This window comes from Cetorhinus maximus, chromosome 17, assembly GCF_964194155.1.
Source record: "Cetorhinus maximus chromosome 17, sCetMax3.hap1.1, whole genome shotgun sequence".
NCBI classification, from domain to species: domain Eukaryota; kingdom Metazoa; phylum Chordata; class Chondrichthyes; order Lamniformes; family Cetorhinidae; genus Cetorhinus; species Cetorhinus maximus.
Window position 1 is genome coordinate 57353804 of NC_135895.1, and position 14860 is coordinate 57368663.

The window sequence follows — 14860 nt, forward strand, 5'->3', positions numbered from 1 at the left end:
TCCTAAGGGAAGAATTTTCCTGTCGGCGGGGCCCACTCACCAACGCATAAGATGACGCGCGGTGATGTCAGGCATGCATCCCGTCGTCACCGCGCATCATTTAGATTGTCAGTTCGGCGGGCAAGCAGCCACGTCAGCTGCGCGCCTGCTGAACTGTCAAAGGCCTATTAAGACCATTAACAAAGGAATTGAAGCTGTTAAGAATGCTGCCCATCCAACCTTAAGGTTGGCAGGCAGGTGAAGAGCCCAGGCGGCCTTCGCATTTTTCATGAAACCTCATCTAAGGGCGGGATGAGGTTTCATGAAAGGGTTCATTAATTTAATAAAATTTTTTGAAAAAATTAATGGACATGTCCCAGCACATGTGACAGTTTCATATGAGAGGACGTGTCCTGAAAATTTTTTTTGATATTTACATTTTTCAAAACTTAAAGTAATCGCCCTGAGGCACCTTTGTGCCTTAGGGAGATTTCTGCGCACTTTCGTATGCATGCGACTCAGGGAATTCCCCCCGCCTGTACAGAGAGCACACAGCGCTTCGGGTGTACGTCACTCTGGTTGGGCCTTAATTGGCCTGCCCACGTAAAGCGCTCGCTCCTGCCCGTCCCTGCACAACCCCCTTGACGGGAGGAAAATTCAGCCCTAAGTGTAAATTCCACACTCTGCAATTTAATCTGTGCCCAAATTCTTGAGTTCAGTCATGACATAAATGGAAGCTAGTGCTTCCCCAGTGGAGCTGTATCTTGGGAGATTCTCTCCAGATCACTTTTATCTACAAGTAAGCAACTAGTTACAGAGTAGGTTTTCAAGATACTGGTAGTGGTACTTAACAAAGGAGCTTGGGCAGAGAAGAAATGAAAAGACCAAGCATGAATTTTGATCCCTCATCTGAGAGATAATTGCTCAACTACCGGGCTTTTCTGCTTTCATATTAGCAATGTAAAACAGTGTAGTTTATAATTTTCTCAAAGTTACATGATTTCACTTTTTTGGTTCATAGTATTCTCAAACTAAATTTGTGACTATTCTACTTCATCTAGAGTGTCAGTTTTTCAGAAATTGTGCCTAAAGTGTATCATAGTTTTATGAACCTGCATTAGTACTTGTTGTTCTGCACCTATCAGGTTGTCAGCTCCAGCCATACTGTAGTAGAATGGCATTTTATTTACTTGGGAACCAGTCAATTTTTTAATGAAGGGGAAATGGAGGGAGAGCTATCCTTATGCCACGTTTTGCACCTCCCAGCTTGTCGACAACATTGGCAGAAGGCCACAGAAGGGAGTGGCACAGATAGATGGAGTTAAGCAAGGAAAATACCTTTAACAAGCAGGAGGTCAACCTCACTAATCAAATTAGTTAAATTATTTGATTAAACTGCAAAGGAATATATTTAGTGTTTAGACCACAGAGCTCTGTGAAACCATGGAGATAAAGCCAAAGAGTAGAATAGTGAGGTTTCCACCCCAGGAACGTTTTGGCAGCCCAAAACTATAGGTTAAATCGACAGTGCAGATAAAAAAAATTGGATATTTAAATGTAATTTTAATAATAGGTGTATTAAATCAGTATCTTTATATAAATATAACCTCAGCATGGGCAAACATCCTATGATTAAAGATTTCCTTAAGCAAAATATGGTTTTATGTTGTGTTTTAACTTGCTCTGAAAGGGAAATTTTGTGCTCCGTTTTATGAGAAAGTGACTGGTAAAACATTCATGACCTACTTGAGATAAAATTTTGAAGATTTGGTTAGGAAAATATGAAAATTAAACTTTTTATAAAGAGTTACTTTTTTGTAGCATATATGTCACTATTAGATTATCATAATTATTTATCTTTTACTCTGAAGAAATAATAGTTTGACTTCATTGCCAATGGAAATAAGAAGACTACAGCGATTGCAAACTGTAATCCTTTCTTTTAACAGGTTAGTATTTTGCTTAGAAAATGAAATGTCACTATCTCTGCAATAGTAAAATAATATTCAAGTTTTATTCTTTGAATGATAGTTATAAATATTGCCCTTTCATTTCTCATGGCTGGGTTTGAATTTCTGTATGCATGCAATATATGGCATGGTTTCTACTGTCTTGCTGAGAAAAGTAGTATAAACAGTACATCATATTCAGTACAGTATTGTATATTTATGTACAAAGTTCAGATAACATCATTTTAGTAACAGTGGTGGATTATGGGGTATCTTACCTGTTGGAAATAATTTTCATTATGAAAATGGAGCTGTATATTAAGTGCTAAAACTATGCTCTTTGTAGAAAGCAACAAAATTAACTTAGTTTTATTTGTAGAGATGTTCAGAAAAGAAAATTGGCTTTTTAGTGCAGTATTTTTGCAGCATTTCCTTCTAAAACAAACCCAATATAAATTTTGTCTATCTCAATTAGTTGCTATAAGTTTCACAAAAACATTCCAATATTCTGATTTTCTTTTATACTGTGAAGGATTTCCTTGTTTTCCTACTAAACAGTGGCACAGCATCTTGGATTTTGCAAACGCATTCTATTTGCTTGTACATTGGGGAAGTTTCACAGATGTATTTATCAGATTAATAAACAACATTGCCTCTCCAGTTCAGGCAGTTAGAAATGGATTTACTTTATGCGCACATAAGTATTAGGAGCAAGAATAAGCAATTCGTCCCCTCCAGCCTGCTCCACCATTCAATAAGATCATGGCTGATTTGAATGTGGCCTCAAATTCACATTCTGCCTATTCCCAATAATCTTTGACTCCCCTTTGTTAGTCAAGAATCTACCTACCTCTGCCTTAAAAATATTCAATGGCCCTGTCTTCACCACTTTCCGAGGAAGGGCGTTCCAAAGATTAACGACTCTCTGAGAGAAAAAATTTCTTTCATCTCCATCTTAAATGGGAGACCCCTTATTTTTAAACTGTGTCCACCTAGTGCTTTCCCACAGGGGGATACATTCTTTCAGCATCCACCCTGTCAAGTCCCCTCAGAATCTTACATGTTTCAAAAAGATCATCTCTCATTCTTTGAAACTCCAATGAATACAGGCCAAGCCTGTCTAACCTTTCCTCATAAGATAACCCCTGCCCCCCCCGCCACCGCCCCAATTCCAGATATCGGTCGAGTAAACTTTCTCTGAACTACTTCTAACACATTCATATCCTTTCCTAGATAAGGAGACCAAAACTGTACACGGTACGCCAGATGTGGTCTCATCAATGCCCTGTACAACTGTAGTAAAACATCCCTACTTTTATATTCCATTCCACTTGCAATAAACAGCAACATTCCATTTGCCTTCCTTTTCCACTTGCTGTACTTGCATACTAACTTCTTGTGATTCATGTACCAGGACACCCAGATGCCTCTGTACCTCAGAGTTCTGCAATCTCTCTCTATTTAAATAATATGCTGCTTTTTTATTCTTCCTGCCAAAGTGGATAAGTTCACATTTCCCCAGATTGTACTCTATTTTCCAAATTTTTGCCCACTCACTTAACCTATCAATATCCCTTCCCAGACTCCCTATGTCCTCTTCACAACTTACCGTCCCACCTATCTTTGTGTCATTAGCAAATTTAGCAACCCTTCATCCAAATTATTGAAATAAATTGTACACCATGAGCTCTTATTTTGTGTAGTAACTTTTGATGTGGCACCTTGTCACATGCCTCTGGAAATCTAAATACAGAACATCCACAGGTTTCCCTTTATCCAGGTGGCTTGTTACTTCCTCAAGGTACTTCAGTAAATTAGTCAAACATGATTTCCCTTTCACAAAACGATGTTGACTCTGCCTGATTGCATTGAGATTTTCTAAGTGTCTCGCTATAACCTCCTTAATAATAGATTCCAGCAATTTCCCTATGACAGATGTTAAGTTAATTGGCCTGAAGTTTTCTGCTTTCTGTCTCCCTCCTTTCTTGAATAGCAGAGTCACATTTGCTATTTTTCAAGTTGATGGACCTTTCCAGAATCTAGAGAATTGGAAAATTAAAACCAATGCACCTACTATCTCAGCAGCCACTCTTAAGACTTTAGGGTGAAGTCCACCAGGACCTGGGGACTTCTCAGCTTTTCATTCTAGTAATTCTCTGAGTTCCCTTTCCCTGGTGATTGTAATTGTTTTAAGCTCCTCCCTGCCTTACACCTCCTGATTCACAATTATTTCTTAGATACTATTTGTTTCCTCTATAGTGAATACAGATGCAAATATCTGTTCAATTTGCTATTTCCTTATTTTCCATTATTAATTCCCCAGACACACTCCCAAGAGCACCAAAGCTGACTTTACTTATTCTTTTCCTTTTTAAACCTGTATAAACTCTTACTACCTGTTTTTATATTTCTAGCTAGCTTGCTCTCATATTCTAATTTCTCCCTCCATATTAATCTTTTAGTCATTCTTCGCTGTTCTTTATTTTCTGACCTGCCACTCAATTTTGTGAAATTATATGCTTTTTCTTTCAATTTGATACTATCTTTAACTTTCTTAGTTAGCCACAGATGGTGGGTCCTTCCCTCTAGGTCTGTTTTCTCATTGGAATGTATCTTTTCTGAGTGTTCTGAAATATCTCCTTAAATGTCTGCCACTGCATCTCTACTGACTTATCCTTAACCTAATTTTCCAGTTCATTTTAACCAGCTCTGTCTTCATGCCCTCATAATTGCCCCTATTTAAGTTTGAAACATTAATCTTAGATCCATTTCCCTCTCCCTCATACTGAATGTGAAACTCAAGCATATTATGATTACTGCTACCTAAGGGAGCCATCACTAAGGAGTTCATTAATTAATCCTTTCTCATTGCACATTACCAGACCTGCTCTCTGGTTGGTGCTAAAATGTGCTGCTTTTAAGAAACTGTCCTGAAAACACTCTCAGCTCATCATCCACACTACCTTTGCAAACCTGATTCGTCCAATCTATATGTAGATTAACATCACCCATGATTATTGCTGTGCCTTTCTCACAAGCCACCATTATTTCCTTCTGTATATCCTGTCCTACAGTGTGGTTACTGTAAGGGGGGCCTATAAACCACTTGCTCAAGTAACATCTCACCTTTACTATTTCTCATCTCTACCCAAGCTGATTCTATATCTGGATCTCTAGAGCTAAAGTCATCTCTCACTATTGTACCAATGCCATCCTTAATTAACAGAGCTACCCCTCAACCTTTTCCAAACTTTCTGTCCTTCCTAAATGTCATGTACCCTTGAATATTCGCCCCAATCTTTGTTATCCTGCAGCCATTTCTCCGTAATGGCTATCAGATCATACTTATTTATTTCTATTTGCGCTCTCAATTCATCTGTTTTATTGTGAATGCTACATGCATTCAGATACAGAGTCTTTAGTTCTGTCTTTTTAATATTTTTGTAACCTCAGCCTTATCTGCTGGTGCACTGTTAGGCTTGTAAACTTTGTCCCTTCCTGCCACTATCTGATCATCAATTTCCTTATTCCTACTTTGCTTTCTTGCCTTGTGATGAATTAAATAGAGAAAACATCTTCCCAAACTTGACCCCTCGCCCCCACTATTTAGTTTCAAGCCCTCTCTACAACCCTAGTTATATGACATAACACTCATCCCAGCACGGATCAGGTGAAAACTATCCCAACATTATAGCTCCCACTTTCCCCAGTACTAGTGCCAGTGTCCCATGAATCAAAATCCATTTCTCCCACACCAATCTTTGAGCCACACATTTAACTCTCTAATCTAATTTTCTCGATGCCAACTTGCTCATGGCTCAGGTAGTAATCCAGAGATTATTACCTTTGAGCTTCTACTTTTAATTAAGCCCCAACCTGCTCATATTCCCCCAGCAGAATATCTTCTTTAGTCCTACCTATTTCATTGGTACCTACGTGGACCACAACCAATGGATCCTCCCCCTCCCACTGCAAGTTCCTCTCCAGCCCAGAGCTGATGTCCTGAACCCTGGCACTGGGCAGGTAACACGGCTGTCTAGACTCCCGCTCTTGGCCGCAGAGAACTGTATCTATTCTCTGACTATACTGTCCCCTACTACTACTACATTCCTGTTAACTCCCCCCACTTGGATGGCTTCCTTTACTATGGTGCCATGGTCAGTTTGCTTATTCTTCCTGCACACAGCTTTCATTCATACAGGTTATAAGAACCTCAAATCTGTTCGACAATTGCAAAGGCTGGGGCTGCTTCACTTCAATTTTTGGGTTCCCATACTTGTCTCACTTGCAGTTGCACCCTCCTGTCTCTGACCATGGACCAAATCAGAAGACCCTATCCAAAGGGCTGTGACTGCCTCCTGGTACAAAGAATTCGGGTAACTTTTCCCCTCGCTGATGTGTTGCAGTGTCTGCAGCTCAGCTTCCAGCTTAATGACTCTGAGCTGAAGCTCCTCAAGCCGCAGACAGTTACTATAGACGTATTTGCCATGGGTCACACTGGCGTCCAGGAGCTCCCAAATTCTACAGTCACAACACATCACCTGCCGTGCCATCCCTTTTATGTGTTAATTAATTTATTTTTCATAGTTTATAATTAATAATTACTGCTACTCCCGATAACCTTTACTACTGCTAATAAACTTTACTACAACTAATAAAACCTTACAATTGTTAATAAATTATACACGTTTTGAAGATAAACAAGCAAAATATTCACAACCAATCACTTATCTGTTTTCTTGTGATGTCGCACTTGATCTCTCTTAGAATGTGGCCACTCTGTCTGGAGCCACAGACTGGACTGGATTGGACTGGCCTCCAAGTCCTCTTTTCACCTACTCTTCTTTGTGCTGCTGACTGCCTCTGGGTCCTCTTTGCCCACTCTGTTTCTCTCATTGCTTCAAGAAATGTGGGTGAGGGCAAAGTGGTGGCTTAGCATACTGTTTTTCTACCTCTGAAATTGCTTTTGACTGCAGTCAAGACTCATTGGGTGACTATCTCATTCTGCGGGTTGCAAGTTACCTAAGTGAAATGATTTTGGTTAACCTTAATGGATATAGATTCAGAACACAAAACTGCTCATAGTTTGACATTAATTGGAAATATCAAGGAAAGCTGCAAATGCCACACTGATGCCGTAAGAAATACTTCTCTTGCTAACTTGCTGTGTATTGTAGTCTAAACTGAGCACCACGTCAAATATTTTCGATGTCCACACAGTCACTTGATTTCCCTCCTTTTCATCGCTTACATTCTTTCATTTGTGGCAATGTAATCAGAGATGGGATGATCTTTCCAGGTATATGGATGGTACACAGCTCTACCTTGTCACCTCTTCTATTGATCGACTGACTGTTTGTGCTTTCTTCAACAGCATATCTGATATTGAGCTAATTCGTGCATGAGCCAATGCTTTCTCTAACTTAATGTAGACAAAACTAAACTAATTCTGTTTAACTCCAACGGACACTTTACATGCAACCCCCCCACCCCAAGCCCCAGCCTTGACCAGTTGCCATCTCCAGCTTATTGTTCAAGTATGCCTTTGAACTTAGATGCCTTCCGCACAATCTAATCTAATTGAGACTGATCATAGTGCTACAAATAGCTCAGTTCTGCCTTTACCTCTTCCCCTTTGCTGCCTAAATACTAATCCACCTTCTTTTCACTCTACAGCTGGATTTCTCCAATGCTTGTTTTGGTGCATTGAGAAACTTAAATTCACCCAGATTTTGTTTTTATTCATTCATGGGATGTGGGCTTCGCTGGCTAGGCCAGCATTTATTGCCCATCCCTAGTTGCCTTTGAGAAGGTGGTGGTGAGCTGCTTTCTTGAGCCTCTGCAGTCCATGTGGTGTAGGTACATCCACAGTGCTGCTAGGCATTCCAGGATTCTGACCCAGCAACAGTGAACAAATGGAGATATATTTCCAAGTCAGTATGGTGAGTGGCTTGGAGGGGATCTTCCAGGTGGTGGTGTTCCCATGTGTCTGCTACCCTTGTCCTTCTAGATGGTAGTGGTTGTCGGTTTTGAAGGTGCTGTCTAAGCAGCCTTGCTGAGTTCCTGCATTGCATCTTCTAGATGATGCACACTGCTGCCACTGTGTGATGGTGGTGTAGGGAGTTAATATTTGTGGATGGGGTGTCAATCAAACAGGTTACAATGTCCTAGATGGTGTCAAGCTTCTTGAGTGTTGTTGGAGTTGCACTCATCCAGCAAGTGGAGACTATTCCATCACACTCCTGACTTGGGCCTTGTAGATGGTGGACAGGCTTTGGGGAGTCAGGAGTTGAGTTAGTCGCCGCAGGATTCCTAGCCTCCGACCTGCTCTTGTTGCCACGGTATTTATATGGCTAGTCCAGTTTAGTTTCTGCTCAATGGCAACCCCCAGTATGTCGATAGTGGGGGAATTCAGTGATGGTAAGGCCATTGAATGTCAAGGGGTGACAGTTAGATTCTCTCTTGTTGGAGATGGTCATTGCCTGGCACTTGTGTGGCGTGCATGTTACTTGCCACTTGCCAGTCCAAGCCTGGATATTGTCTAGGTCTTGCTGCATTTGGATATGGGCTGCTTCAGTATCTGAGGAGTCGCAAATGGTGCTGAACATTATGCAATCATCAGTCAACATCCCCACTTCTGACCTTATAATGGAAGGGAGGTCATTGATGAAGCAGCTGAAGATGGTTGGGCCAAGGACACTACCCTGAGGAACTCCTGCAGTGATGTCCTGGAACTGAGATGATTGACCTCCAACAACCACAATCATCTTCCTTTGTGCTAGGTATGACTCCAACCAGCGGGGAGTTTTCCCTTGATTTCCATTGACTCCAGTTTTGCTAGAGCTTGATACCACACACAGTCAAATGCTGCCTTGATGTCAAGGGCAGTCACTCTCGCCTCACCTCTAGAGTTCAGCTCTTTTGTCCATGTTTGAATGAAGACTGTAATGAGGTCAGGAACTGAGTGGTCTTGGCGGAACCCAAACTGAGCGCCAATGAGCAGGTTATTGGTAAGCAAGTGCCGCTTGATAGCACTGTTGATGACCCTTTCCATCACTTTACTGATGATCGAGAGTAGACTGATGGGGCGGTAATTGGCCAGGTTGGATTTCCCCTGCTTTTTGTGTACATGGCATACCTGGGCAATACCCTACCATTGCAGGCTAGATGCCAGTGTTGTAGCTGAACTGGAACAGCTTGGCTAGGGACACGGCAAGTCTTGGAGCACAAGTCTTAAGCACTATTGCTGGAGTGTTGTCATTTCTCATAGCTTTTGCAGTGTCCAGTGACTTCAGCTGTTTCTTGATATCATGCGAAGTGAATCGAATTGGCTGAAGACTGGCATCTGTGATGCTGGGGGCGTCCAAAGGAGGCCGAGATGGATCCCCTTGGCACTTCTGGCTGATGATTGTTGCGCATGCTTCAGCCTTATCTTTTGCACTGATGTGCTGGGCTTCTCCATCGTTGAGGATGGGAAGATTTGTGGAACCTCCTCCTCCAGTGAGTTGTTTAATTATCCACCGTCATTCACGACTGGATGTGGCAGGCCTGCAGAGCTTAGATCTGATCTGTTGGCTGTGGGATCGCTTAGCCCTGTCTATCACTTGCTACATATGCTGTTTGGCACGCAAGTAGTCCTATGTTATAGCTTCACCAGGTTGACACCTCATTTTTAAGTATGCCTGGTGCTGCTCCTGGCATGCCCTCCTGCACTCTTCATTGAACTAGGATTGGCTTGGTTTGATGGATTGATAATGGTAGAGTGGGGGATATGCCAGGCCATGAGGTTACAGATTGTGTTTGAGTACAATTTTGCTGCTGTTGATGTCGCCCAGAGCCTCATGGATGCCCAGTCTTCAGTTGCTAGATCTACTTGAATTCTATCCCATTTAGCATGGCGGTAGTGCCACAGAACATGATAGAGGGTATCCTCAATGTGAAGACGGGACTTCATCTCTACAAGGACTATGCGGTGGTGACTCCTACCAATACTGTCATTGGCAGATGCATCTGTGGCAGGCAGTTTGAGGATGAGGCCAAGTATGTTTTTCCCTCTTGTTGGTTCCCTCACCACCACCTGCAACCCAGTCTAGCAGCCATGTCCTTTAGGGCTCGGTCAGTTGTGGTGCCACCGAGCCACTCCTGGTGATGGATTGAAGTCCCCTATCCAGAGTGCATTTTGCGCCCTTGCTCAGTGCTTCTTCCAAGTGGTGTTCAACATGGAGGAGTAATGATTCATCAGCTAAGGAGGCGCTCGTATGTGGTAATCAGCAGGAGGTTTCCCTGCCCATGTTTGACCTGATGCCATGAGACTTCATGGGGTCCGGAGTCCATGTTGATTACTCCCAGGGCAACTCCCTCCTGACTGTATACCACTGTGCCGCCACCTCTGCTGGGCCTGTCCAGCTGGTGGGACAGGACATACCCAGGGATAGTGATGATGGTGTCTGGGACATTATCTGTAAGGTATGATTCCATCAGGATGACTATGTCAGACTATTGCTTGACTAGCCTGTGAGACAGCTCTCCCAATTTTGCCACAAGCCCCCAGATGTTAGTAAGGGGGACTTTGCAGGGTCGTCAAGGCTGAATTTGCCGTTGTCATTTCCGGTGCCTAGGTTGACACTGTGGTCCATCTGGTTCCATTCCTTTTAGACTTTTTAGCGGATTGATACAACTTGAGTGGCTTGCTAGGCTATTTCAGAGGACAGTTAAGTCAATCACATTGCTCTGGGTCTGGGGTCACATGTAGGCCAGACCAAGTAAGGACGGCATATTTCCTTCCCTAAAGGACATTAGTGCACCAGATGGGCTTTTATGTCGATTGACATGTTTCATGGTCGTCATTGGAATTTTAATTCCAGATTTTAATTGAATTCAAATTTCACCATCTGCCTTGTCGGGATTTGAGCCCTGGTCCACAGAGCTTTACCCTGGGTCTCTGGATTACTAGTCCAGAGCCAATGCCACTACGCCACCCCCTCCCCCAATGCCACGGCCCATGTCTTCAACGACACATAGGCATCATCACAATTGGTCTGGCCAAACTCCCCTAGTTTCTTATATCCTAAAGAATTGATTTTAGGTTATATGACCTCACCTTCAAATTGCTTCACATCTTGGTGCCCACCTCCTTACCTGTGTGATCTCCTCCAACCCTACATAATGCACACTCTCTCCATTCTCCAATCTATGGCTGCCACTTCAGCCATTTGTTTCCTCAGAATCTTCACCCAGCTAGCTCTGCACTTCCTTTTAAAAACACCTTGAGGATCTTCTTTCTTCAATCATACTCCTGCCCCAACTTGACCCACTCTTCCCCCTCCCCACTCATTATCAACTGCCCTGTAAAGCCCTCTGAAATATATCCCTGTATGTATTGTGTACTATCGAAATGTAACTTGTTGGAAAGCTTGATTGTAGCCTCTGTGAGCAGCAAGAACTGCTATATAAGTAATGCTATATAAAATCTAATCTAATCCTAGTGTCATTGTATTGCTATATAAAATCTATAGTAAGATAGTCCAGCTTTTGCTGGGGATGGGGCAGTTTCAACAATGTTAGTCTTGGTATTTGAGTAATATTTGGTCAGTTATTTTAAAAACTGCAGTGAGTTAAATGTAAGCGTAAATTGCTTAGACTGGGTGTGTGTATCAAGTTATTAAAGTAGTTTTTGACATTTTGCCCTTTCAAACACTGAAGTAAAATATGTTCATAAATATATAATTTAATGAGATTTGTTTTTTGATTTTTGTTCGGCATACGTTTTGTATTCTATCCTCAGGTTTAAAGAGTTCCCTAATGCCATATGCCATATCCCAACACTGGAAACTATTCTTATCAGTAATAATCAGGTGGGATCAATTGATGCATTCCAACTGATGCAGCTTGACAAATTGACCACATTGGATATGCAGAACAATGACTTAATGCAGGTCCCACCAGAGCTGGGGAGTTGTGTAAACCTAAGGTAAATATTAGTTAGTATTGTAAAATGAACTTTCTTCAAAATAAAAGAAGTATTTTTAAAGATTTAGTTATTTTGTATTGGTCCAGCTAATCTGTTTTAGCATTTTTGTTATTTTATGCTGTAAAAAGGAAAATAAAGACCAAGATCATTTGATAATTCAACCCCTTGAGCCTGCTCCACCATTCAATAATATCTTGGCTGATCTGATTGTGGTCTTAAATCCATTTTCCTCCATGCCGCCCAGAGAGTGGTGAGCCTGTGGAATTCGCTACCACAGAAAGTAGTTGAGGCCAAAACATTGTATGTTTTCAAGGAGTTAGATATAGGCAAAAGGGATCAAAGGATATGGGGAGAAAGCAGGAGCAGGCTATTGAGTTGGATGATCAGCCATGATCATGATGAATGGCGGAGCAGGCTCGAAGGGCTGAATGGCCTACTCCTATTTTCTATGTTTCTATGACCTTTGAATCCCTTGTAGATCAAAAAAATTGGCTAATTCAGCTCTGAACGTATTCAATGATCCACTGCTCTCTGGGGAAGAGAATTCCAAAGACTAATGACTCTCTGAGAGAAGAAATTCCTCCTCATCTCCATCTTAAATGGGAGACCCCTTATTTTGAAACTGTGCCCCTAATTCTAGATTCCCCCACAAGAGGAAGCACCCTCTCAGCATCTATCCTGTTAAGCCCCCTCAGAATCTTTTATGTCTCAATAAGATCACTTTTCATTCTTCTAAGCTCCAATGAATATAGACCCAACCTGCTCAACCTTTCCTCATACAACAACCCCCTTCATCCCAATAATCAGCCAAGTGAGCCTTCTCTAAACTGCTTCCAATGCAAGGATATCCTTCCTTAATTAAGGATACTAAAACTGTACACAGAACCCTAGGTAAAATCTCACCAATGCTCTGTACAGTTGTAGCCAGGCTTCCCTACTTTGATACCCTATCCCCCTTGCAATAAAAGCCAACATTTCATTTGCCTTCCTAATAACTTGCTGTACCTGCATTCTAACTTTGTGATTCATGTACAACACCCAAATCTCTCTGTGCCTAACATTCTGCCTTCTCACTCCATTTAAATAATATTCTGCTTAATGTAAATAGCACCTCTCACACTCACAGGATGCACCAAAGCACTTTACAGCCAATGAAGTATTTTTGAAATAATCTGTTGTAATAGTCCATAAGATGTAGGAACAGAAATAGACTATTTGGCCTATCGAGTCTGCTCCGCTATTCAATGAGATCATGGCTGATCTGATAATCCTCAATTCCACTTTCCTGCCTTTTCCCCATAACCCTTGATTCCCTTACTGATTAAAAATCTGCCTATCTCACCCTTGAATATACTCAACAACCCAGCCTCTACAGCCCTTTGTGGTAAAGAATTCCACAGATTGACTACCCTCTGAGAGAAGAAATTCCTCTTCATCTCTGTTTTAAATGGGCGCCCCCTTACTCTGAGATTATGCCCTCTGGTCCTAGACTCTCCCACAAGGGGAAACAGCCTCTCAGCATCTACCCTATAAAGCTCCCTAAGAATCTTATGGGCAGGATCTTCTGGTCGGTGAGTGGGGGCGGGGCCTGCTCGCCAATGTGTAAAATGACGCGGGATGATGCCGGGTGGAACTCCCAACGTCACCCCGCCTCATTTCCATTTTCAGGTCGGCGGGGGCTCAGCCGAATCAGCTGCGCACCCACCAAACAGTCAATGGCCGATTGAGGTCATTGAAAAACTAATTAAGGTCATTAATGGACCTGCCTGTCCAACCTTAAGGTTAGCGGGTAGGCCAGGAGCCCTGGTGGGCTTCAGAAAAAGCATGAAACCTCATCCATGGGCTGGATGAGGTTTCATGAGGGTATTTAAATTTTTATCTAATCTTTCAATAAAAGTTATGGACTGTGTCACATGAGGGGACATGTCAGGGAAATCATTTGTATTAAAAATTTTAATTCCGAGCCAATCTCCCTGAGGCAGCACTTAGCCTCAGGGAGATCTGTGTGCTCTTTCGTGCAGATGCGCGGAAGAGCGCACTCCCGGCTGAGGGAATCCCCAGCACATAGAGCTTCCGAGCGGACGTCACGCTGGGCGAGCCTTGATTGGCCCACTCACACAAAATGGCGGTGCACCCCCGATTGAGGTTGCCGATCGGAGGCGCGGCTGCTCCCACCCTCTTTTCCCCCCCCCTCCCCCTCCCAATGTGTGTCAAGTCGGTGGGCCTGGAAGCAGACACAAAATGCACTTCTGCCCGGGATCGACCCCCGAGCGCAATTTCACACGGGCTGGCCATTTAACGTGATCTGAGAAAACCTCAGCGCTGCCGATGGGGGTGGGAAGAGGGCAGGCACTGACAAGAGACGGTGCAGATGGGCACTTCTGGTGAGCTCCCTGGAGGCAGACAGCTATTGCAAAGCTGCCTCAGGGAGCTGCAGACCTGTTCAGATCAAATGATTAGAAAAAAATGCACCAAACTGTGTCTATGCAGCACATTCAAGCACTTGACAGCAGAACTCCAAAAAACATCAGTCCCCAGATATCTTTTTTATTATATTTCACCCCAGAGATTTCATCGAGCCTAAGGACGAGGTTTCCTTAAAAACGGGCTGCCCGCCTGCCCGTGCGACAAGTGCAAAATCGCACGGGCAACGTAAATCGTGGGTAATAGGGTTTTTAATGGCCTTAATTGGCCCTCTAAATGGTGGGTGCAACTCCAAACCCTGCGCGCGCCTGCCAAACTCAATATTGTTCGCATGCGCGATGATGTTGGGACGCATAGCTGACATCATTTCACGCAATTTCACATGCGTTCGAATTGGGCATGCGCCCGCCCGATCAGCATAAGATTCTGGCCCTGGAGTTGAACTTGAACCCACAACCTTCTGACTCAAGAGACAAGTTCTCCCAACTGAGACACAGCACAATTGATTCTTGGTGTACTTTAAAAAGGTGTAATGTGG

General features: G+C 42.9%; 1 protein-coding gene across 1 annotated transcript in view; it reads left to right on the top strand.

The window, feature by feature from the left end:
- Positions 1 to 14860, top strand: part of lrrc40 (leucine rich repeat containing 40) — an 87585-nt gene that overhangs the window by 70321 nt on the left and 2404 nt on the right. The window contains exons 13-14 of the mRNA XM_078561255.1: positions 1851 to 1928; positions 11713 to 11898. Of these exons, the coding sequence (XP_078417381.1) occupies positions 1851 to 1928; positions 11713 to 11898 (264 nt within the window). The remainder of the gene's footprint in view (positions 1 to 1850; positions 1929 to 11712; positions 11899 to 14860) is intronic.